This window comes from Apostichopus japonicus, chromosome 2 (genome assembly GCF_037975245.1).
Source record: "Apostichopus japonicus isolate 1M-3 chromosome 2, ASM3797524v1, whole genome shotgun sequence".
NCBI classification, from domain to species: domain Eukaryota; kingdom Metazoa; phylum Echinodermata; class Holothuroidea; order Aspidochirotida; family Stichopodidae; genus Apostichopus; species Apostichopus japonicus.
The window spans coordinates 27,414,267-27,442,033 of NC_092562.1; the positions used below are offsets into that span (position 1 = coordinate 27,414,267).

At 33.7% G+C, this 27,767-nt stretch overlaps 1 protein-coding gene across 18 annotated transcripts in view; it reads left to right on the plus strand.

Moving 5' to 3' along the window:
* LOC139984811 (uncharacterized) overlaps nt 1-27,767 on the plus strand; it is a 34,231-nt gene that overhangs the window by 3,248 nt on the left and 3,216 nt on the right. For 3 of the 18 annotated variants that reach the window (XM_071998900.1, XM_071998924.1, XM_071998909.1), the window contains 7 exons: nt 378-444; nt 4,037-4,103; nt 4,576-4,604; nt 5,152-5,218; nt 7,127-7,281; nt 8,106-8,172; nt 13,265-13,331. In XM_071998900.1, coding sequence (XP_071855001.1) covers nt 4,588-4,604; nt 5,152-5,218; nt 7,127-7,281; nt 8,106-8,172; nt 13,265-13,331 — 373 coding nt within the window. In that variant the 5' untranslated portion in view covers nt 378-444; nt 4,037-4,103; nt 4,576-4,587. Of the gene's footprint in view, nt 1-377; nt 445-2,682; nt 2,712-3,257; nt 3,325-4,036; nt 4,104-4,575; nt 4,605-5,151; nt 5,219-6,139; nt 6,371-7,126; nt 7,612-8,105; nt 8,173-8,938; nt 9,575-9,868; nt 10,639-13,264; nt 13,332-15,609; nt 15,677-27,767 lie in introns of those variants that run through there. The other 15 variants (XM_071998918.1, XR_011799211.1, XM_071998978.1 and 12 more) reach the window with 15 other exon arrangements.

A 27,767-nucleotide genomic window follows, 5' to 3' on the forward strand; every position in this document is an offset into this window, starting at 1 on the left:
AGAACTGCAGAATATGATACTGTATAGGTTAAAGCGTAAATAATCTTAGAGTTTTTTTCTGAACAATACCCACTGCAATTGTTGCTAAAGTGCGCACTTGTTTGGATTGTGTAGAATATAGAACCTGTACATTTTCCTAAATATTTTAGATTTTCTAGTGCAGTCAAATCTGGCATAGTAATTCCACATTTCTTAATGTACCTTCTTCATTGTACACAGGTTTGGATATTGTGTACAATATAACCTATTCATTCTATATTGCAGATTAATATTAATTATTAAATATTATAATGTAATAAAGCATGTGATTCTATTTTCTATTTACCAGCTGTATCAAGGCAATGTAGTTAATGATTTTATATATGCTTTTTCAACAGGCAATGGAAAGGGCTCTTGAAGTGTTCCAACCATTTCTTTTCCTGAAGATGGACGTTAATATCACTGGTAAGTTAACTGAGGGCAATGAATTGAAGTTAATTGTGTAATAAGCAGATTAGAAGATCAATGACTGCTCAGTTACGATTGTCATTGTGTGAGTTACCCGATCTGAATCAGCCTTAACCTTCAACACTAATATCTCCTTTTCCAGTCTCTGGGACAATTGTTTTGTAAGTGAATCAATTGAACTTAGGTTCAAGCACAATCAGGCCATGTTTGTAGTCACTTGTACTCCTAACATTGTACTCTTGTACAGTTTCAGATTGTGTGGACAATGCTTAATGTGTACTTTACCTTGTAACTAGTCTAATCATAATAGGCATGAACGAAAAAACTTAAACACTGTGACTCCTCTTTCAGTCTTTGCAGACAATATTTGTCCATATGAATCAATTGAACTTAAGTTCAAGCACAATCAAACCATGTTAGTATTTACTTGAGCTCCTAACATTGTACTCTTATACAGTTTCAGATTGTGTGGACAATGCTTACTGTGCACTTCACTCTATTTTGTACTTTTAGAAATTAATCCAGTTGTTACATTCAGTTATTGCCAGGAACTGCAGAACATGATATAGGTTAAAGCACAATTAATCTTAGGTTTTTGTCCAAACAATACCCACTGCAACTTTTGCTAAAGTGCACACTTGTTTGGAATGTGTAGAATATAGAACCTGTACATTTTCCTAAATATTATAGATTTTCTAGTGCAGTCAAATCTGGCATAGTAACTCCACATTTCTTACTGTACCTTCTTCATTTTACACAAGTTTGGATATTGTGGACAATATAACCTATTCATTCTATATTGCAGATTAATATCAATTATTAAATATCATATTAAAATAATAAAAGGTGATTCTATTTTCCATTAACCAACTGTATCAAGGCAAAGTAGTTAATGACTTTATATGCTTTTTCAACAGGCAATGGAAAGGGCTCTTGAAGTGTTCCAACCATTTCTTTTCCTGAAGATGGACGTTAATATCACTGGTAGGTTAACTGAGGGCAATGACATGCAGTTAATGTGTAATAAACAGATTAGAAGATTAAAGACTGCTTCAGTTACGATTGTCGTTGTGTAAGTTACCCGATCTGAATCAGCCTTAACCTTCAACATAAATATCTCCTTTTCCAGTCTCTAGGGACAATAGTTTTGTGAGTGAATCAATTGAACTTAATTTCAAGCCATGTTCGTAGCACTCTTGACTTGTACTCCTAACATTGTACTCTTGTACAGTTTCAGATTGTGTGGACAATGCTTAATGCTTACTGTGCACTCTATTTTCTACTTTTAGAAATTAATCCAGTTACATTCAGTTATTGCCAGGAACTGCAGAACATGATCTAGGTTAAAGCACAATTAATCTTAGGATTTTGTCTCAAATATACCCACTGCAACTGTTGCTAAAGTACACACATGTTTGAATTGCGTAGAATATAGAACCTGTACATTTTCCTAAATATTATAGATTTTCAAGTGCTGTCAAATCTGGCATAGTAACTCCACATTTCTTACTGTGTATACCTTCTTCATTTTACACATGTTTGGATATTGTGGACAATATAACCTATTCATTCTATATTGCAGATGAATATCAATTATTAAATATCATATTATAATAAAAAAAGGTGATTCTATTTTCCATTAACCAGCTGTATCAAGGCAATGTAGTTAATGACTTAATATATGCTTTTTCAACAGGCAATGGAAAGGGCTCTTGAAGTGTTCCAACCATTTCTTTTCCTGAAGATGGACGTTAATATCACTGGTAGGTTAAATGAGGGCAATGAATTGAAGTTAATTGTGTAATAAACAGATTAGAAGATGAATGACTGCTTCAGATACGATTGTCATTGTGTGAGTTACCCGATCTGAATCAGCCTTAACCTTCAACACTAATATCTCCTTTTCCAGTCTCTGGGACAATTGTTTTGTAAGTGAATCAATTGAACTTAGGTTCAAGCACAATCAGGCCATGTTTGTAGTCACTTGTACTGTACTCTTAACATTGTACTCTTGTACAGTTTCAGATTGTGTGGACAATGCTTAATGTGTACTTTACCTTGTAACTAGTCTAATCATAATAGGCATGAACGAAAAAATTTAAATACTGTGACTCCTCTTTCAGTCTTTGCAGACAATATTTGTCCAAATGAATCAATTGAACTTAAGTTCAAGCACAATCAAACCATGTTAGTATTTACTTGAGCTCCTAACATTGTACTCTTATACAATTTCAGATTGTGTGGACAATGCTTACAATAGTCTTGTAAGTGAATCAATTGAACTTATGTTCAAGCACAATCAAGCCATGTATGTAGTCACTTGTACTCATAACATTGTACTCTTATACAGTTTCAGATTGTGTGGACAATGCTTACTGTGCACTTCACTCTATTTTGTACTTTTAGAAATTAATCCAGTTGTTACATTCAGTTATTGCCAGGAACTGCAGAACATGATATAGGTTAAAGCACAAATAATCTTAGGTTTTTGTCCAAACAATACCCACTGCAGCTTTTGCTAAAGTGCACACTTGTTTGGATTGTGTAGAATATAGAACCTGTACATTTTCCTAAATATTATAGATTTTCTAGTGCAGTCAAATCTGGCATAGTAACTCCACATTTCTTACTGTACCTTCTTCATTTTACAAAGGTTTGGATATTGTGGACAATATAACCTATTCATTCTATATTGCAGATTAATATCAATTATTAAATATCATATTAAAATAATAAAAGGTGATTCTATTTTCCATTAACCAACTGTATCAAGGCAAAGTAGTTAATGACTTTATATGCTTTTTCAACAGGCAATGGAAAGGGCTCTTGAAGTGTTCCAACCATTTCTTTTCCTGAAGATGGACGTTAATATCACTGGTAGGTTAACTGAGGGCAATGACATGCAGTTAATGTGTAATAAACAGATTAGAAGATTAAAGACTGCTTCAGTTACGATTGTCGTTGTGTAAGTTACCCGATCTGAATCAGCCTTAACCTTCAACATAAATATCTCCTTTTCCAGTCTCTAGGGACAATAGTTTTGTGAGTGAATCAATTGAACTTAATTTCAAGCCATGTTCGTAGCACTCTTGACTTGTACTCCTAACATTGTACTCTTGTACAGTTTCAGATTGTGTGGACAATGCTTAATGCTTACTGTGCACTCTATTTTCTACTTTTAGAAATTAATCCAGTTACATTCAGTTATTGCCAGGAACTGCAGAACATGATCTAGGTTAAAGCACAATTAATCTTAGGATTTTGTCTCAAATATACCCACTGCAACTGTTGCTAAAGTACACACATGTTTGAATTGCGTAGAATATAGAACCTGTACATTTTCCTAAATATTATAGATTTTCAAGTGCTGTCAAATCTGGCATAGTAACTCCACATTTCTTACTGTGTATACCTTCTTCATTTTACACATGTTTGGATATTGTGGACAATATAACCTATTCATTCTATATTGCAGATGAATATCAATTATTAAATATCATATTATAATAAAAAAAGGTGATTCTATTTTCCATTAACCAGCTGTATCAAGGCAATGTAGTTAATGACTTAATATATGCTTTTTCAACAGGCAATGGAAAGGGCTCTTGAAGTGTTCCAACCATTTCTTTTCCTGAAGATGGACGTTAATATCACTGGTAGGTTAAATGAGGGCAATGAATTGAAGTTAATTGTGTAATAAACAGATTAGAAGATGAATGACTGCTTCAGATACGATTGTCATTGTGTGAGTTACCCGATCTGAATCAGCCTTAACCTTCAACACTAATATCTCCTTTTCCAGTCTCTGGGACAATTGTTTTGTAAGTGAATCAATTGAACTTAGGTTCAAGCACAATCAGGCCATGTTTGTAGTCACTTGTACTGTACTCTTAACATTGTACTCTTGTACAGTTTCAGATTGTGTGGACAATGCTTAATGTGTACTTTACCTTGTAACTAGTCTAATCATAATAGGCATGAACGAAAAAATTTAAATACTGTGACTCCTCTTTCAGTCTTTGCAGACAATATTTGTCCAAATGAATCAATTGAACTTAAGTTCAAGCACAATCAAACCATGTTAGTATTTACTTGAGCTCCTAACATTGTACTCTTATACAATTTCAGATTGTGTGGACAATGCTTACAATAGTCTTGTAAGTGAATCAATTGAACTTATGTTCAAGCACAATCAAGCCATGTATGTAGTCACTTGTACTCATAACATTGTACTCTTATACAGTTTCAGATTGTGTGGACAATGCTTACTGTGCACTTCACTCTATTTTGTACTTTTAGAAATTAATCCAGTTGTTACATTCAGTTATTGCCAGGAACTGCAGAACATGATATAGGTTAAAGCACAAATAATCTTAGGTTTTTGTCCAAACAATACCCACTGCAGCTTTTGCTAAAGTGCACACTTGTTTGGATTGTGTAGAATATAGAACCTGTACATTTTCCTAAATATTATAGATTTTCTAGTGCAGTCAAATCTGGCATAGTAACTCCACATTTCTTACTGTACCTTCTTCATTTTACAAAGGTTTGGATATTGTGGACAATATAACCTATTCATTCTATATCGCAGATTAATATCAATTATTAAATATCATATTATAATAAAAAAGGTGATTCTATTTTCCATTAACCAGCTGTATCAAGGCAATGTAGTTAATGACTTTATATATTCTTTTTCAACAGGCAATGGAAAGGGCTCTTGAAGTGCTCCAACCATTCCTTTTCCTTGAGATGGACGTTAATATCACTGGTAGGTTAACTGAGGGCAATGACTTTAAGTTAATTGTGTATTAAACAGATTAGAAGATTAATGACTGCTTTAGTTCAATTGTCGTTGTGTAAGTTACCCGATCTGAATCAGTCTTAACCTTAAACATTAATATCTCATTTTCCAGTCTCTGGGGAAAATAGTTTTGTAAGTGAATCAATTGAACTTAGATTCAAGCACAATCAAGACATGTTTGTAGTCACTTGTACTCCTAACATTGTACTCTTGTACAGTTTCAGATTGTGTGGATAATGCTTAATGTGTATTTTACCTTGTAACTAGTCTAATCATAATAGGCATGAACAAAAAAAAAAAATACTGTGACTCCTCTTTCAGTCTTTGCAGTCAATATTTGTCCAAATGAATCAATTGAACTTAAGTTCAAGCACAATCAAACCATGTTAGTATTTACTTGAGCTCCTAACATTGTACTCTTATACAGTTTCAGACTGTGTGGACAATGCTTACCGTGCACTCTATTTTGTACTTTTAGAAATTAATCCAGTTCTTACATTCAGTTATTGCCAGAACTGCAGAATATGATACTGTATAGGTTAAAGCGTAAATAATCTTAGAGTTTTTTTCTGAACAATACCCACTGCAATTGTTGCTAAAGTGCGCACTTGTTTGGATTGTGTAGAATATAGAACCTGTACATTTTCCTAAATATTTTAGATTTTCTAGTGCAGTCAAATCTGGCATAGTAATTCCACATTTCTTAATGTACCTTCTTCATTGTACACAGGTTTGGATATTGTGTACAATATAACCTATTCATTCTATATTGCAGATTAATATTAATTATTAAATATTATAATGTAATAAAGCATGTGATTCTATTTTCTATTTACCAGCTGTATCAAGGCAATGTAGTTAATGATTTTATATATGCTTTTTCAACAGGCAATGGAAAGGGCTCTTGAAGTGTTCCAACCATTTCTTTTCCTGAAGATGGACGTTAATATCACTGGTAGGTTAACTGAGGGCAATGAATTGAAGTTAATTGTGTAATAAGCAGATTAGAAGATCAATGACTGCTCAGTTACGATTGTCATTGTGTGAGTTACCCGATCTGAATCAGCCTTAACCTTCAACACTAATATCTCCTTTTCCAGTCTCTGGGACAATTGTTTTGTAAGTGAATCAATTGAACTTAGGTTCAAGCACAATCAGGCCATGTTTGTAGTCACTTGTACTCCTAACATTGTACTCTTGTACAGTTTCAGATTGTGTGGACAATGCTTAATGTGTACTTTACCTTGTAACTAGTCTAATCATAATAGGCATGAACGAAAAAACTTAAACACTGTGACTCCTCTTTCAGTCTTTGCAGACAATATTTGTCCATATGAATCAATTGAACTTAAGTTCAAGCACAATCAAACCATGTTAGTATTTACTTGAGCTCCTAACATTGTACTCTTATACAGTTTCAGATTGTGTGGACAATGCTTACTGTGCACTTCACTCTATTTTGTACTTTTAGAAATTAATCCAGTTGTTACATTCAGTTATTGCCAGGAACTGCAGAACATGATATAGGTTAAAGCACAATTAATCTTAGGTTTTTGTCCAAACAATACCCACTGCAACTTTTGCTAAAGTGCACACTTGTTTGGAATGTGTAGAATATAGAACCTGTACATTTTCCTAAATATTATAGATTTTCTAGTGCAGTCAAATCTGGCATAGTAACTCCACATTTCTTACTGTACCTTCTTCATTTTACACAAGTTTGGATATTGTGGACAATATAACCTATTCATTCTATATTGCAGATTAATATCAATTATTAAATATCATATTAAAATAATAAAAGGTGATTCTATTTTCCATTAACCAACTGTATCAAGGCAAAGTAGTTAATGACTTTATATGCTTTTTCAACAGGCAATGGAAAGGGCTCTTGAAGTGTTCCAACCATTTCTTTTCCTGAAGATGGACGTTAATATCACTGGTAGGTTAACTGAGGGCAATGACATGCAGTTAATGTGTAATAAACAGATTAGAAGATTAAAGACTGCTTCAGTTACGATTGTCGTTGTGTAAGTTACCCGATCTGAATCAGCCTTAACCTTCAACATAAATATCTCCTTTTCCAGTCTCTGGGGACAATCGTTTTGTAAGTGAATCAATTGAAATTACGTTCAAGCACACTCAAGCCTGTTTGTAGTCACTTGTACTCCTAACATTGTACTCTTGTACAGTTTCAGATTGTGTGGACAATGATTAATGTGTACTTTACCTTGTAACTGGTCTAATCAAAATAGGCATGAATGAAACAATTTAAACACTGTGACTCCTCCTTCAGTCTTTGCAGACAATATTTGTCCAAATGAATCAATTGAAGTAAAGTTCAAGCACAATCAAACCATGTTAGTATTAACTTGAGCTCCTAACATTGTACTCTTGTACAATTTCAGATTGTGTGGACAATGCTTACTGTGCACTCTATTTTGTTCTTTTAGAAATTAATCCAGTTCTTACATTCAGTTAATGACAGGAACTGCAGAACATGATAAAGGCTAAAGCACAATTAATCTTAGGTTTTTGTCTCAAAAATACCCACTGCAACTGTTGCTAAAGTACACACATGTTTGGATTGTGTAGAATATAGAACCTGTACATTTTCCTAAATATTATAGATTTTTAGTGCACCCAAATCTGGCATAGTAACTCCACATTTCTTCATGTTCCTTCTTCATTGTACACATGTTTGGATCTTGTGGACAATATAACCTATTCATTCTATATTGCAGATGAATATCAATTATTAAATATCATATTATAACAAAAAAGGTGATTCTATTTTCCATTAATCAGCTGCATCAAAGCAATGTAGTTAATGACTTTATATACTTTTCAACAGGCAATGGAAAGGGCTCCTGAAGTGTTCCAACCATTCCTTTTCCTTGAGATGGACGTTAATATCACTGGTAGGTTAACTGAGGGCAATGACTTTAAGTTAATTGTGTATTAAACAGATTAGAAGATGAATGACTGCTTTAGTTCAATTGTCGTTGTGTAAGTTACCTGATCTGAATCAGTCTTAACCTTAAACATTAATATCTCATTTTCCAGTCTCTTGGGAAAATAGTTTTGTAAGTGAATCAATTGAACTTAGATTCAAGCACAATCAAGCCATGTTTGAAGTCACTTGTACTCCTAACATTATACTGTTGTACAGTTTCAGATTGTGTGGACAATGCTTAATGTGTACTTTACCTTGTAACTGGCCTAAAAACAAAATAGGCATGAACGAAACAATTTAAAAACTGTGACTCTTTCAGTCTTTGCAGACAATATTTGTCCAAATGAACCAATTGAACTTAAGTTCAAGCAAATTCAAACCATGTTTGAAGTCACTTGTACTCCTAACATTATACTCTTGTACAGTTTCAGATTGTGTGGACAATGCTTAATGTGTGCTTTACCTTGTAACTGGTCTAATCAAAATAAGCATGAACGAAACGATTTAAACACTGTGACTCCTCCTTCAGTCTTTGCAGACAATATTTGTCCAAATGAATGAATTGAAGTAAAGTTCAAGCACAATCAATATAACCTATTCATTCTATATTGCAGATTAATATCAATTATTAAATATTATAATATATTAAAGCAAGTGATTCTATTTTCCATTAACCAACCAGCTGTAGCAAGGCAATGTAGTTAATGACTTTATATATGCTTTTTTAACAGGCAATGGAAAGGGCTCTTGAAGTGTTCCAACCATTCCTTTTCCTGAAGATGGATGTTAATATCACTGGTAGGTTAACTGAGGGCAATGACTTGAAGTTAATTGTGTAATAAACAGATTAGATTAATGACTGCTTCAGTTACGATTGTCGTTGTGTAAGTTACCCGATCTGAAACAGCCTTAACCTTAAACATTGATATCTCCTTTTCCAGTCTCTGAAGATAGTTTTGTAATCGAATCAATTGAACTTAGGTTCAAGCACACTCAAGCCTGTTTGTAGTCACTTGTACTCACTAACATTGTACTCTTGTACAGTTTCAGATTGTGTGGACAATGCTTAATGTGTATTTTACCTAGTTACTGGCCTAATCAAAATAGGCATGAACGAAACAATTTAAATACTGTGACTCCTCTTTCAGTCTTTGCAGACAATATTCGTCCAAATAAATCAATTGAACTTAAGTTCAAGCACAATCAAGCCATGTTAGTATTAACTTGCGCTCCTAACATTGTACTCTTATACAATTTCAGATTGTGTGGACAATGCTTACTGTGCACGCTATGTTGTACTTGTAGAAATTAATCCAGTTCTTTCATTCAGCTATTGCCAGGAACTGCAGATCATGATATAGGTTAAAGCACAATTATTCTTAGGGTTTTATCTCAACAATAGCCACTGCAACTGTTGCTAAAGTGCACACATGTTTGGATTGTGTAGAATATGGAACCTGTATTTTTTCTTAAATATTATAGATTTTCTAGTGCAGTCAAATCTGGCATAGTAACTCCAAATTTCTTACTGTACCTTCTTCATTGTACACAGGTTTGGATATTTTGGACAATATTACCTATTCATTCTATATTGCAGATTAATATCAATTATTTAATATTATAATATAATAAAGCATGTGATTCTATTTTCCATTCACCAGCTGTATCAAGGCAATGCAGTTAATGGCTTTGTATGCTTTTTAAACAGGCAATGGAAAGGGCTCTTGAAGTGTTCCAACCATTCATTTTCCTAAAGATGGATGTTAATATCACTGGTAGGTTAACTGAGGGCAATGACTTGAAGTTAATTGTGTAATAAACAGATTAGAAGATTAATGACTGCTTCAGTTACGATTGACGTTGTATAAGTTACCCGATCTGAAAACAGCCTTAACCTTAAACATTCATATCTTCTTTTCCAGTCTCTGAAGAATGTTTTGTAATTGAAACAATTGAACTTAGGTTCAAGCATACTCAAGCCATGTTTGTAGTCACGTGTACTCCTAACATTGTACTCTTGTACAGTTTCAGATTGTGTGGACAATGCTTAATGTGTATTTTACCTAGTTACTGGCCTAATCAAAATAGGCATGAACGAAACAATTTAAATACTGTGACTCCTCTTTCAGTCTTTGCAGACAATATTTATCCAAATGAATCAATTGAAGTAGAGTTCAAGCACAATCAAACCATGTTAGTATTTACTTGCGCTCCTAACATTGTACTCTTATACAGTTTCAGATTGTGTGGACAATGCTTACTGTGCACTCTATTTTGTACTGTTACAAATTAATCCAGTTCTTTCATTCAGCTAATGCCAGGAACTGCAGATCATGGTATAGGTTAAAGCACAATTAATCTTAGGTTTTTGTCTCAACAATACCCACTGCAACTGTTGCTAAAGTGCACACTTGTTTGGATTGTGTAGAATATAGAACCTGTACATTTTCATAAGTATTATAGATTTTCTAGTGCTTTCAAATCTGGCATAGAAACTCCACATTTCTTACTGTACCTTCTTCATTGTACACAGGTTGTGATATTGTGGACAATATAACCTATTCATTCTATATTGCAGATGAATATCAATTATTAAATATTAGAATACAATAAAGAATGTGATTCTATTTTCCATTAACCAACTGTATCAAAGCAATGTAGTTAATGACTTTATATACTTTTCAACAGGCAATGGAAACGGCTCCTGAAGTGTTCCAACCATTTCTTTTCCTAAACATGGACATTTGCCTAATGTGTATTTTACCTTGTAACTGGCCTAATCAAAATAGGCATGAACAATAAATAGAAATACTGTGACTCCTCTTTCAGTCTTTGCAGACAACATTTGTCCAAATGAACCAATTGAAGTAGAGTTCAAGCACAATCAAACCATGTTAGTATTTACTTGAGCTCCTAACATTGTTCTCTTGTACAGTTTCAGATTGGGTGGACAATGCTAACTGTGCACTCTATTTTGTACTTTTAGAAATTAATCCAGTTGTTACATTCAGCTATTGCCAATAACTGCAGATCATGATATAGCTCAAGCACAATTAATCTAAGAGTTTTGTCTCAACAATACCCACTGCAACTGTTGCTAAAGTGCACACTTGTTTGGATTGTGTAGAGTATAGAACCTGTACATTTTCATAAATATTACAGATTTTCTAGTGCAGTCAAATTTGGCATAGTAAGTCCACGTTTCTTACTGTACCTTCTTCATTGTACACAGGTTTGGATATTGTGGACAATATAACCTATTCATTCTATATTGCAGATGAATATCAATTACTAAATATTAGAATACAATAAAGAATGTGATTCTATTTTCCATTAACCAGCTGTATCAAAGCAATGTAGTTAATGACTTTATATACTTTTCAACAGGCAATGGAAAGGGCTGTTGAAGTGTTCCAACCATTTCTTTTCCTAAACATGGACATTTGCCTAATGTGTATTTTACCTTGTAACTGGCCTAATCAAAATAGGCATGAACAATAAATAGAAATACTGTGACTCCTCTTTCAGTCTTTGCAGACAATATTTGTCCAAATGAACCAATTGAAGTAGAGTTCAAGCACAATCAAACCATGTTAGTATTTACTTGAGCTCCTAACATTGTTCTCTTGTACAGTTTCAGATTGGGTGGACAATGCTAACTGTGCACTCTATTTTGTACTTTTAGAAATTAATCCAGTTGTTACATTCAGCTATTGCCAATAACTGCAGATCATGATATAGCTTAAGCACAATTAATCTAAGAGTTTTGTCTCAACAATACCCACTGCAACTGTTGCTAAAGTGCACCCATGTTTGGATTGTGTAGAATGTAGAACCTTTACATTTTCATAAATATTACAGATTTTCTAGTGCAGTCAAATCTGGCATAGTAACTCCACATTTCTTCATGTTCCTTCTTCATTGTACACATGTTTGGATCTTGTGGACAATATAACCTATTCATTCTATATTGCAGATGAATATCAATTATTAAATATCATATTATAACAAAAAAGGTGATTCTATTTTCCATTAATCAGCTGCATCAAAGCAATGTAGTTAATGACTTTATATACTTTTCAACAGGCAATGGAAAGGGCTCTTGAAGTGTTCCAACCATTCCTTTTCCTGAAGATGGATGTTAATATCACTGGTAGGTTAACTGAGGGCAATGACTTGAAGTTAATTGTGTAATAAACAGATTAGATTAATGACTGCTTCAGTTACGATTGTCGTTGTGTAAGTTACCCGATCTGAAACAGCCTTAACCGTAAACATTGATATCTCCTTTTCCAGTCTCTGAAGATAGTTTTGTAATCGAATCAATTGAACTTAGGTTCAAGCACACTCAAGCCTGTTTGTAGTCACTTGTACTCACTAACATTGTACTCTTGTACAGTTTCAGATTGTGTGGACAATGCTTAATGTGTATTTTACCTAATTACTGGACTAATCAAAATAGGCATGAATGAAACAATTTAAATACTGTGACTCCTCTTTCAGTCTTTGCAGACAATATTCGTCCAAATAAATCAATTGAACTTAAGTTCAAGCACAATCAAGCCATGTTAGTATTAACTTGCGCTCCTAACATTGTACTCTTATACAATTTCAGATTGTGTGGACAATGCTTACTGTGCACGCTATGTTGTACTTGTAGAAATTAATCCAGTTCTTTCATTCAGCTATTGCCAGGAACTGCAGATCATGATATAGGTTAAAGCACAATTAATCTTAGGGTTTTGTCTCAACAATAGCCACTGCAACTGTTGCTAAAGTGCACACATGTTTGGATTGTGTAAAATATAGAACCTTACATTTTCATAAATATGATAGATTTTCTAGTGCAGTCAGATATGGCAACTCCACATTTTTTCTGGACCTCTTCATTGTACACAGGTTTGGATATTGTGGACAATATAACCTATTCATTCTATATTGCAGATGAATATCAATTATTAAATATTATAATATAATAAAGCATGTGATTTTATTTTCCATTAACCAGCTGTGTCAAGTCAATGTAGTTAATGACTTTATATATGCTTTTTCAACAGGCAATGGAAAGGGCTCTTGAAGTGTTCCAACCATTCCTTTTCCTAAAGATGGACGTTAATATCACTGGTAGGTTAACAGAGGGCAATGACTCGAAGTTAATTGTGTAATAAACAGATTAGAAGATTAAAGACTGCTTCAGTTATGATTTTCATTGTGTAAGTTACCCGATCTGAATCAGCCTTAACCTTAAACATTAATATCTCATTTTCCAGTCTCTGGGGCCAATAGTCTTGTAAGTGAATCAATTGAACTTAGGTTCAAGCACAATCAAGCCATGTATGTAGTCACTTGTACTCTTGTACAGTTTCAGATTGTGTGGACAATGCTTAATGTGTATTTTACCTTGTAACTGGCCTAAACAAAATAGGCATGAACATAAAAATATAAATACTGTGACTCCTCTTTCAGTCTTTGCAGACAATATTTGTCCAAATGAATCAATTGAACTTAGGTTCAAGCACAATCAAGCCATGTATGAAGTCACTTGTACTCCTATCATTGTACTCTTGTACAGTTTCAGATTGTGTGGACAATGCTTAATGTGTATTTTACCTTGTAACTGGCCTAAACAAAATAGGCATGAACATAAAAATATAAATACTGTGACTCCTCTTTCAGTCTTTGCAGACAATATTTGTCCAAATGAATCAATTGAACTTAGGTTCAAGCACAATCAAGCCATGTATGTAGTCACTTGTACTCCTAACATTGTACTCTTGTACAGTTTCAGATTGTGTGGACAATGCTTAATGTGTATTTTACCTTGTAACTGGCCTAAACAAAATAGGCATGAACATAAAAATATAAATACTGTGACTCCTCTTTCAGTCTTTGCAGACAATATTTGTCCAAATGAATCAATTGAACTTAGGTTCAAGCACAATCAAGCCATGTATGCAGTCACTTGTACTCCTAACATTGTACTCTTGTACAGTTTCAGATTGTGTGGACAATGCTTAATGTGTATTTTACCTTGTAACTGGCCTAAACAAAATAGGCATGAACATAAAAATATAAATACTGTGACTCCTCTTTCAGTCTTTGCAGACAATATTTGTCCAAATGAATCAATTGAACTTAGGTTCAAGCACAATCAAGCCATGTATGTAGTCACTTGTACTCCTAACATTGTGCTCTTGTACAGTTTCAGATTGTGTGGACAATGCTTAATGTGTATTTTACCTTGTAACTGGCCTAAACAAAATAGGCATGAACATAAAAATATAAATACTGTGACTCCTCTTTCAGTCTTTGCAGACAATATTTGTTCAAATGAATCAATTGAACTTAGGTTCAAGCACAATCAAGCCATGTATGTAGTCACTTGTACTCCTAACATTGTACTCTTGTACAGTTTCAGATTGTGTGGACAATGCTTAATGTGTATTTTACCTTGTAACTGGTCTAATCAAAATAGGCATGATCGAAAAAAATTAAATACTGTGACTCCTCTTTCAGTCTTTGCAGACAATATTTGTCCAAATGAATCAATTGAACTTAAGTTCAAGCACAATCAATCCATGTTACTTGAGCTCCTAATATTGTACTCTTATACAATTTCAGATTGTGTGGACAATGCTTACAATAGTCTTGTAAGTGAATCAATTGAACTTAGGTTCAAGCACAATCAAGCCATGTATGTAGTCACTTGTACTCCTAACATTGTACTCTTGTACAGTTTCAGATTGTGTGGATAATGCTTAATGTGTATTTTACCTTGTAACTGACCTAAACAAAATAGGCATGAACATAAAAATATAAATACTGTGACTCCTCTTTCAGTCTTTGCAGACAATATTTGTCCAAATGAATCAATTGAACTTAAGTTCAAGCACAATCAAGCCATGTATGTAGTCACTTGTACTCCTAACATTGTACTCTTATACAGTTTCAGATTGTGTGGACAATGCTAACTGTGCACTCTATTTTGCACTTTTAGAAAGTAATCCAGTTCTTACATTCAGCTATTGCCAGGACCTGCAGATCGTGATATAGGTTAAGCACAATTAATCTTAGGTTTTTGTCTCAACAATACCCACTGCAACTGTTGCTAAAGTGCACACATGTTTGGATTGTGTAGAATATAGAACCTGTACATTTTCCTAAATATGATTGATTTTCTAGTGGAATCAAACCTGGCATATAGTAACTCCACATTTCTTCTGTACCTTCTTCATTGTACACATGTTTGGATATTGTGGACAATATAACCTATTCATTCTATATTGCAGATGAATATCAATTATTAAATAATATAATATAATAAAGCAAGTGATTCTATTTTCCATTAACCAGCTGTATCAAGGCAATGTAGTTAATGACTTTATATATGCTTTTTCAACAGGCAATGGAAAGGGCTCTTGAAGTGTTCCAACCATTCCTTTTCCTAAAGATGGACATTAATATCACTGGTAGGTTAACTGAGGGCAATGACTTGAAGTTAATTGTGTAACAAACAGATTAGAAGATTAATGACTGCTTCAGTTACGATTGTCGTTTTGTAAGTTACCCGATCTGAATCAACCTTAACCTTAACCATTAATATCTCATTTTCCAGTCTCTGGGGACAATAGTTTTGTAAGTGAATCAATTGAACTTAGGTGCAAGCACAATCAAGCCATGTTTGTAGTCACTTGTACTCCTAACATTGTACTCTTGTACAGTTTCAGATTGTGTGGACAATGCTTAATGTGTACTTTACCTTGTAACTGGTCTAATCAAAATAGGCATGAACAAAAAAATGTAAACACTGTGACTCCACCTTCAGTCTTTGAAGACAATATTTGTCCAAATGAATAATTGACCTTACGTTCAAGCACAATCAATCCATGTTAGTATTTACTTGAGCTCCTAATATTGTACTCTTATACAGTTTCAGATTGTGTGGACAATGCTTACTGTGCACTCTATTTTGTACTTTTAGAAACTGAATCCAGTTCTTACATTCAGTTATTACCAGGAACTACAGAACATGATATAGGTTAAAGCACAATTAATCTGAGGTTTTTGTCTCAAAAATACCCACTGCAACTGTTGCTAAAGTACACACATGTTTGGATTGTGTAGAATATAGAACCTGTACATTTTCCTAAATATGATCGATTTTCTAGTGCAGTCAGATATGGCGTAGTAACTCCACATTTCTTAATGTACCTTCTTCATTGTGCACAGGTTTGGATATTGTGGACAATATAACCTATTCATTCTGTATTGCAGATTAATATCAATCAATTATTAAATATTATAATATAATAAAGAAGGTGATTCTATATTTTGGGGACTGAGGGTTTGAACTTAAGTCACACAAAGGGACGCCCATGGTGGGGTACTCAAAAGTGACTGGTAGTACATGACTGAGGTAGCGGTCAAAAGATGTCTATGTGTGTGTCAGTGTTAGTTTAATCTAGGCTATAATCCAGTGTTCAATATCCATATCTTAACAAGTGTATCAATGGTCCATAAGCTCATACTAGGCAAATTGATATATGTCTAACTCATTTTAGAAGAGATGGCTTTTGGAAGACCAGGATAGGTACAAGAGCTGTAGAAGAATATAAAAATGCATTGCTAGCATTATTTTGAGGTTGCAAGTTCAAAAAGAGAAAGGCTGGTGTAAAGGTACTGCAAAGCACCCACGACTTTACCTCATACCAATATGGGCTAACCAGAATGAAAACATTTCATGTTGATTTGATTAACACGGAACACTCCGAGTATATAATGATCATGAAGCAAGATCAATAATTGCCATGTGAAGTTATTGGTCATACAAACTTGTAACCTAAACAATGCAAGCCCCACATCATGAATTCACAACTTTTCATTGTTACACACATCACTGTGTGTAGGCTACCTACCAATCACAAACTCACATTTGATGAAACTGTGATTTATGATTGTCTAGGTATTACAATTTTGACTATTTTCACATTTGACCCTGTGACCTCATTAATATTCATTATATGAGCACAAAAATCAATATGGGTTATCAACTAATTATGTCTAAGCTCAAATATGTGTTTAATATTGAAAACTAGTCTTTGAATTAAAAATTTCCAAATTTGACTTCATATTTTAGACAAAAACCAAGCACACCTTACATTATTCTTGGTATACGGGAACTGATTTCATGTTGTGGTCCTGGTGTGTGATAATTTGAAGTGGCAACTCAAGTTAATGCCTATGTCTGAGCTTGAATATATGTTTTGTATTGAAAGCAAGTCTTTGAATTAAAATTTTGCAACTTGGAAATCATATTTCAGACAAAAAACTAGCACACCTAAAATTATTCTTAGTGAACAGTACAGTGTGTTGGGTACTATTTTATGTTGTAGTCCTGGTATATGATAGTTTGAAGTGACAACTCAAGTTAATGTCTATGTCTGAGCTTGCATATATGTGTTTTGTATTGAAAGCAAGTCTTTGAATTAAAATTTCCCAACTTTTACTTTATATTTCACACAAAAAACTAGCAGACCTGACATTATTCTTAGTATATACAGTACAGGTACATACAGTTCATACAGAACATATACAGTACAATATAGTGTGTTGGGTACTGATTTCATGTTGTACAGTACAGTACATACGGTGACATCCCTATGTTCCGACGTCTCTATGTTCCGACGTCTCTTTGTTCCGACGTCTCTTTGTTCCGACGTCTCTTTGTTCCGACAATTTGTTTGGACTTTATAATTTTTTTTGACCAAAGTTTTTACGGACCCAATTTTTGGGGGGAGACTCAATCTTTTTGGATGCTCCAAAAAAAAAAGGGCCCAAAGTTTGTTATGACCCAAAAAGTGCTTGTGACCGAAAATTGCTTGTGACCCGAAATTTAATTGTTTGTACTCAAATTTTTTGGGACCAAAATCAGTTTGGTCAAAAAAAATTTTGGTCCGAAAAAAGTTGGTTCAAAAAAAATATGGTCATAAAAAAATTTGGTCTAAAATAATTTTGGACCAATGAAAATTGAGCCCGAAAATTGTCGGAACATAGAGAAGTCGGAACATAGAGATGTCGGAACAGAGACGTCAGAACATAGAGATGTAACCGTACATACAGTATACAGTACACTACATACAGTACAGTATGTGTGTTGGGTACCAATTTCATGTTGTAGTCCTGGGTATGTGATAATTTCAAGTGACAACTCAAGTTAATGTCTATGTCTGAGCTTGAATATACATGTGTTTTGTATTGAAAGCAAGTCTTTGAATTCAAATTTCCCAATTTTTACTTCATATTTTACACAAAAAAATAGCAGATCTTACATAAGGCCTATTCTTAGTATATACAGTACAGTACATACAGTACAGTATATACAGTATATAGTATAGTGTGTTGGGTACTGATTTCATTTTGAAGTCATGGTATGTGTTAATTTCAAGTGACAACTCAAGTTAATGTCTATGTCTGGGCTTAAATATACATGTCTTTTGTATTGAAAGCAAGTCTTTGAATTCAAATTTTTAAATTTTCACTTCATATTTCACACGAAAAAATAGCACACCTTACATAAGGCCTATTCTTAGTATATACAGTACAGTACAGTACATACAGTACAGTATATACAGTATATAGTATAGTGTGTTGGGTACTGATTTCATTTTGAAGTCATGGTATGTGATAATTTCAAGTGACAACTCAAGTTAATGTCTTTGTCTGAGCTTAAATATACATGTGTTTTGTATTGAAAGCAAGTCTTTGAATTCCAATTTTCCAATTTTCACTTCATATTTCACAGAAAAAAACTAGCTGACCTTACATTAGGCCTATTCTTAGTATATACAGTACAGTACATACAGTACAGTATATACAGTATATAGTATAGTGTGTTGGGTACTGATTTCATTTTGAAGTCATGGTATGTGTTAATTTGAAGTGACAACTCAAGTTAATGTCTATGTCTGGGCTTAAATATACATGTGTTTTGTATTGAAAGCAAGTCTTAGAATTAAAATTTTCCAATATTTTATTTCATATTTCACACGAAAAAATAGCACACCTGACATAAGGCCTATTCTTAGTATATACAGTACAGTACATACAGTACAGTATATACAGTATATAGTATAGTGTGTTGGGTACTGATTTCATTTTGAAGTCATGGTATGTGTTAATTTCAAGTGACAACTCAAGTTAATGTCTATGTCTGGGCTTAAATATACATGTCTTTTGTATTGAAAGCAAGTCTTTGAATTAAAATTTTCAAATTTTCACTTCATATTTCACACAAAAAAACTAGCAGACCTTACATAAGGCCTATTCTTAGTATATACAGTACAGTACATACAGTACAGTATATATAGTATAGTGTGTTGGGTACTGATTTCATTTTGAAGTCATGGTATGTGATAATTTCAAGTGACAACTCAAGTTAATGTCTTTGTCTGAGCTTAAATATACATGTGTTTTGTATTGAAAGCAAGTCTTTGAATTCCAATTTTCCAATTTTCACTTCATATTTCACAGAAAAAAACTAGCTGACCTTACATTAGGCCTATTCTTAGTATATACAGTACAGTACATACAGTACAGTATATACAGTATATAGTATAGTGTGTTGGGTACTGATTTCATTTTGAAGTCATGGTATGTGTTAATTTGAAGTGACAACTCAAGTTAATGTTTATGTCTGGGCTTAAATATACATGTGTTTTGTATTGAAAGCAAGTCTTTGAATTAAAATTTTCCAATATTTTATTTAATATTTCACACGAAAAAATAGCACACCTTACATAAGGCCTATTCTTAGTATATACAGTACAGTACATACAGTACAGTATATACAGTATATAGTATAGTGTGTTGGGTACTGATTTCATTTTGAAGTCATGGTATGTGATAATTTGAAGTGACAACTCAAGTTAATGCCTATGTCTGAGCTTGAATATGTGTTTTGTATTGAAAGCAAGTCTTTGAATTAAAATTTTGCAACTTGGAAATCATATTTCAGACAAAAAACTAGCACACCTAAAATTATTCTTAGTGAACAGTACAGTGTGTTGGGTACTATTTTATGTTGTAGTCCTGGTATATGATAGTTTGAAGTGACAACTCAAGTTAATGTCTATGTCTGAGCTTGCATATATGTGTTTTGTATTGAAAGCAAGTCTTTGAATTAAAATTTCCCAACTTTTACTTTATATTTCACACAAAAAACTAGCAGACCTGACATTATTCTTAGTATATACAGTACAGGTACTGTACATACAGTTCATACAGAACATATACAGTACAATATAGTGTGTTGGATACTGATTTCATGTTGTACAGTACAGTACATACGGTGACATCCCTATGTTCCGACGTCTCTATGTTCCGACGTCTCTTTGTTCCGACGTCTCTTTGTTCCGACGTCTCTTTGTTCCGACAATTTGTTTGGACTTTATAATTTTTTTTGACCAAAGTTTTTACGGACCCAATTTTTGGGGGGAGACGCAATCTTTTTGGATGCTCCAAAAAAAAAAGGGCCCAAAGTTTGTTATGACCCAAAAAGTGCTTGTGACCGAAAATTGCTTGTGACCCGAAATTTTATTGTTTGTACTCAAATTTTTTGGGATCAAAATCAGTTTGGTCAAAAAAAATTTTGGTCCGAAAAAAGTTGGTTCAAAAAAAATATGGTCATAAAAAAATTTGGTCTAAAATAATTTTGGACCAATGAAAATTGAGCCCGAAAATTGTCGGAACATAGAGAAGTCGGAACATAGAGATGTCGGAACAGAGACGTCAGAACATAGAGATGTAACCGTACATACAGTATACAGTACACTACATACAGTACAGTATGTGTGTTGGGTACCAATTTCATGTTGTAGTCCTGGGTATGTGATAATTTCAATTGACAACTCAAGTTAATGTCTATGTCTGAGCTTGAATATACATGTGTTTTGTATTGAAAGCAAGTCTTTGAATTCAAATTTCCCAATTTTTACTTCATATTTTACACAAAAAAATAGCAGATCTTACATAAGGCCTATTCTTAGTATATACAGTACAGTACATACAGTACAGTATATACAGTATATAGTATAGTGTGTTGGGTACTGATTTCATTTTGAAGTCATGGTATGTGTTAATTTCAAGTGACAACTCAAGTTAATGTCTATGTCTGGGCTTAAATATACATGTGTTTTGTATTGAAAGCAAGTCTTTGAATTCAAATTTTCCAATTTTCACTTCATATTTCACAGAAAAAAACTAGCAGACCTTACATAAGGCCTATTCTTAGTATATACAGTACAGTACAGTACAGTACATACAGTACAGTATATACAGTATATAGTATAGTGTGTTGGGTACTGATTTCATTTTGAAGTCATGGTATGTGATAATTTCAAGTGACAACTCAAGTTAATGTCTTTGTCTGAGCTTAAATATACATGTGTTTTGTATTGAAAGCAAGTCTTTGAATTCCAATTTTCCAATTTTCACTTCATATTTCACAGAAAAAAACTAGCTGATCTTACATTAGGCATATTCTTAGTATATACAGTACAGTACATACAGTACAGTATATACAGTATATAGTATAGTGTGTTGGGTACTGATTTCATTTTGAAGTCATGGTATGTGTTAATTTGAAGTGACAACTCAAGTTAATGTTTATGTCTGGGCTTAAATATACATGTGTTTTGTATTGAAAGCAAGTCTTTGAATTAAAATTTTCCAATATTTTATTTCATATTTCACACGAAAAAATAGCACACCTTACATAAGGCCTATTCTTAGTATATACAGTACAGTACAGTACATACAGTACAGTATATACAGTATATAGTATAGTGCGTTGGGTACTGATTTCATTTTGAAGTCATGGTATGTGTTAATTTGAAGTGACAACTCAAGTTAATGTCTATGTCTGGGCTTAAATATACATGTGTTTTGTATTGAAAGCAAGTCTTTGAATTAAAATTTTCAAATTTTCACTTCATATTTCACAGAAAAAAACTAGCAGACCTTACATAAGGCCTATTCTTAGTATATACAGTACAGTACATACAGTACAGTATATACAGTATATAGTATAGTGTGTTGGGTACTGATTTCATTTTGAAGTCATGGTATGTGAGAAAGCAGCATTTTGCGTTGGGTCGCTTTTTTCCACCTTTTTAACATGTGCATCGATTTTTTTACATGTATCAATCATAAAACAGCAAACTAAGAAAGCATCCAAGTTTCACCCTGCCAAGAGCGTTAATTAGCGAGTAATTAACGATTTATATCGATAACGAGTAAAAGTGTCCTCGACAAAGTTTTCATATCTCCAAATCCACTAGTTTGAATTCCACCAATCAGTGAATAGTATGTTTATTCATGAGCATTTTGCGTTTGGTCGCCGTTTTCTACTTTTTTGACATGTCCATCGAGTTTTTTACATACATCAAATCACAAAACAGCAAATTAAGATATTAGCCAAGTTTTTCCCTGCCAAAAATGTTAATTGGCGAGTATTCCACATACAAAATTAATCGCATTCAGTTCCCAAACCCACTAGTTTGAATTCAACCAATCAGAGATGCAGGTTTAGTTACGAGCCGTTGCTAAAAATAGATTCAAGACTTTGCGTTGGAACAACTGCCATATAGACTGTACACAAATCAAGCGTGGTGTTATAATACGTATCTGTCAATGACGTTCGTAGGTTTAAATATTCATATTATGGGCGAGGTTTATTGGGTTCCCAACGGAAAATATCTTGGAGAACAACAAAGTTGAAAGTTGCAATTTTTTCGACTTTTATGCCACCATTTGGAGTAAAATATAAATAGATAAGCTAGTTATGTATGTCGTTATGGCATAGTGGAGTCAGTGAGGTTGAAAAAAATCATAGTCGAGGACTCAAAATGCTGCTTTAATTTGAAGTGACAACTCAAGTTAATGTCTATGTCTGGGCTTAAATATACATGTGTTTTGTATTGAATGCAAGTCTTTGAATTAAAATTTTCCAATTTTCACTTCATATTTCACAGAAAAAACTAGCAGACCTTACATTAGGCCTATTCTACAGTACAGTACATACAGTACAGTGTATACAGTATATAGTATAGTGTGTTGGGTACTGATTTCATTTTGAAGTCATGGTATGTGTTAATTTCAAGTGACAACTCAAGTTAATGTTTTGTATTGAAAGCAAGTCTTTGAATTAAAATTTTCCAATTTTCACTTCATATTTCACACGAAAAAATAGCACACCTTACATTAGGCCTATTCTTAGTATATACAGTACAGTACATACAGTACAATATATACAGTATATAGTATGGTGTGTTGGGTACTGATTTCATTTTGAAGTCATGGTATGTGTTAATTTGAAGTGACAACTCAAGTTAATGTTTTGTATTGAAAGCAAGTCTTTGAATTAAAAGTTTCCAATTTTTTATTTCATATTTCACACGAAAAAATAGCACACCTTACATAAGGCCTATTCTTAGTATATACAGTACAGTACATACAGTACAGTATATACAGTATATAGTATAGTGTGTTGGGTACTGATTTCATTTTGAAGTCATGGTATGTGATAATTTCAAGTGACAACTCAAGTTAATGTCTTTGTCTGAGTTTAAATATACATGTGTTTTGTATTGAAAGCAAGTCTTTGAATTAAAATTTTCCAATTTTCACTTCATTTTTCACAGAAAAAACTAGCTGACCTTACATTAGGCCTATTCTTAGTATATACAGTACAGTACATACAGTACAGTATATACAGTATATAGTATAGTGTGTTGGGTACTGATTTCATTTTGAAGTCATGGTATGTGATAATTTCAAGTGACAACTCAAGTTAATGTCTTTGTCTGAGCTTAAATATACATGTGTTTTGTATTGAAAGCAAAGTCTTTGAATTAAAATTTCCAATTTTCACTTCATTTTTCACAGAAAAAACCAGCAGACCTTACATTAGGCCTATTCTTAGTATATACAGTACAGTACATACAGTACAGTATATACAGTATATAGTATAGTGTGTTGGGTACCGATTTCATGTTGTAGTCCTGGGTATGTGATAATTTCAAGTGACAACTCAAGTTAATGTCTATGTCTGGGCTTAAATATACATGTGTTTTGTATTGAAAGCAAGTCTTTGAATTAAAATTTTCCAATATTCACTTCATATTTCACAGAAAAAACTAGCAGACCAGTTACATAAGGCCTATTCTGAGTATATACAGTACAGTAAATACAGTACATACAGTACAGTATATAGTATAGTGTGTTGGGTACTGATTTCATGTTGTAGTCCTGGTATGTGATAATCATGTAGACCTTCAGTCTTGCTGCCCTTCGGTCTCATGGCCTGTAACGGCTATTTGGTAGCATGTAGATGTCGTTTTCCAATAATTCTATCACACTTTTGGGAATGCGTTTCCCAGGAACCAAATAGACAAATGTATTAAACTTAGGTAAATCATACTTCATTGGGTTTTTTTAATATTCCCATTCAAATTACTTTTTGTCTAGTAATTATATTTTTTCTGTACATTGTGTTCTGTTCTTGACCACTATGCTAGCAACAAGGTAACAATTGCTATTGAGCCTATTGTTTGTGTATATAAAAGTAGCCCAGACTTGAAACTGTTTATACAGTATATAGTTCATCCCTACACTGCAGGTAGCTGTACTGTACATACAATACCTGTGTACAAATGTAGCGCATGTACATTCAACCAGGGAGTTGTTATGGAACAACAACTCCCTGATTCAACAGTGGAGTATACATGCAGTGAGATGCCATTGATATCTCTCAGGTATGCATTGCACAGCTTGATAATACCAGTGAGTTGTTCCATTAACAACTCCCTGATAAGAGCCCTCATCAAGGTCATAGGTGTAACAAAAAGGACAGTGTGCCCACTGTTCTGTCTGTCTCTTGTTTATTGTTCAATGAACTGAAAGCTGCTAACATTTTGGAGGCTTCTGGCTTGTTTCACAGTCACAGATTCACAGTACACATGGAAATATAATACTAATAGCAGAGGAAAGGTTGCTCCTTTGCTGAAAAAGTTTTGAATGGTCTTGCAGTACTGTTTACCTCAAAAGTGTTGAACAGGCACAAAATTAGAATTGAAGTATTATCTCGCGGTTTTCATTTATACCAACTTTGATTTTGGATAAGTTTTGTTTGAAACAGTTAGGTTCATTGGTCAAATTTGTTTCACACTAGTCTCTAGGATATATTTTGTCAGTGTCCTGTCTTGCAGACTCCAGTCATTCAACTTATATAATAATAAATAAATACAATGCTTGATATACAGTAGCGCTGTTCCAAATATGATCATAGAGCTTAGACTCAATTGCAATTTTGTTGGTATTGTATGTTGACTTGGAAAAAGTGTGAAAGTCAAGTAAATACAACCACCCCCCCCCCTCCTTCTTGTATCCAAGAACTGGTGCAGTATTCAATGTGGTATGTACATTCTGTAGGTGTGTCAGGCATAATTCATATAAATTGGAGGGAAAATATGAGCGGTCCCTATCAGTTACTTTATTGGTCACTATATGTTGGATTCAAAGTATATACTTTATGAAAACTTTAAATTGGTTCAAGCAAATTGCACAAGAGTCAATTCTTAGGCATGTTACAAAATAAATGCTAAAAGAAATTGTGTCAAATTGAAATACCTGCTGTTTTGCACTTAAAGTTAGCATGCCTACACTAAACTAACTAACACTGAAAATTACCTGCTTGTATCTGTCATACTGAACAAATTCTATCCTTTTTCAAAATGTATACACAATCTACAGTTTAGAGTGTAAGCTCACAGCAAGGACACATGCTACTGAATTTGGTTTACACATAACAAGAAGAAAAGCTTTCAGCAGTGCAGGCTACTTTTCAGTCAGACTACAGTTCACAATGACAGCAGCTAGATTGTATGAAACTTGTAGCTACGGCATGGTGCTCATACAGCAGATCTTTCTAATAGGGTTTAATTTTTAAGAATTTGTTGCATTTAACCACATCATAATATATTTGTAATGTCACAAAGGAGGACATTTTAAAAATAAACAAAACATCACCCCTGTATCGATATTTTTTGGAAAGTGTAATGAACAGTTTTGCTTTGGCAGAGCAGAAAGCTTTATCATACCAAATCTGATCAGGCAGGTGTGGTGGGAGAACCATCCCACTTGTCGGGTTAGAAGGGCATCCCGCAGAATAGCTAGAACAGCACACTATATATACAGTAGGCTGCTGTTGGTGAGTAACTGATCTCTCTATATTTTCATGAAAGTCAATGGTTATATCATGCAGCAGAGGTCCGATTGCATACAAATTTGCAACGTCACCAGTTTGCTCTTTCTATTGGTTAAATTTTCGGGCAAATCTTTAAACCCCCTCCCCCCCCTCTCCTCAAATCAAAGTGGGTTCTATACGTGCACATGCCCACCATGCAGCACAGTGGTGAACGTGGTTTTCATTACTGAAAATCCTTATTAGTTTTTGTAATAAATCATTTGTAATCATTGCCCAGCTCAAATGAACGATAATAGCTTTACTTAATACATACATGATATGTAATTAATAACCATTAAAACAAGGAAAACGCCCCTCCTCCTCCCACTCTCCCCTCCCCATTCACACACTATGCACTGCTATCTGACTTCAAATATGGTTCAATCAAGAACGAAAAAACTTTGAGTTTCAAGATTGGAAAACTGTCTGTCAGTTCAATCGACATGAAAACTACCTTTCGTTGTATGGTCCAGTCTTTGCATGTGTTGCATATTGTCTCTTTGTTACTTAATTCCCATAACAAAGACCTTCCGTAGCCTGCATTTCAGGGATATATTTTACAATTTACACCATCAGTATTTCACTGTTAAATATTCCAACCTCTAACACCACTTAGTTATTTATTGCTACACAAGCTTGTGATCAAGTCTCCCTTCATTTCATGTAAGAATTATCTGAGAGTTATTAGTTTCCATTGCTTCCCCTCAGTGAACCCTATGATCCCATTACTGTATGTATCATCACAAGGACATTGTGTCATTATTGTCATCACTTCTGAAATCTATACCAAATTGTACTGACCTGTTTATCTTAAATCTTATTTAAATTTTAGCCTAGCCATTGACAAAACAGCTTAATTTATTGTGAGGTAAAGTGTCTCGCCATCCCCATACATAGACCACTTTGAAAAGATTAATTTCAGGGTTAATAACTGTATTGGTCAAACTCTCACACAGCTTGCATTGGGCTGATCATTATGACACGTTCGTTGAACTTTGAGATGAGGAGGACTTGTAGCAATATAGTCCTAGCCATTGCAGTAGGTGGGGTCTTAGTTTGTAAAAGGGTCCTAGTTTTGCAGATGATAGGGTCTTAGCTCTGCAGGGGTTACATCTCTATGTTCTGACGTCTCTATGTTGCAACATCTCTATGTTCCGACAATTTTTTTTGACCAAAATTCTTGACCAACATGTTTTCGGACCAAGTTTTTTCGGATCAAAATGTTCTTGGACCAAAATATTTTTATGACCCAACATTTT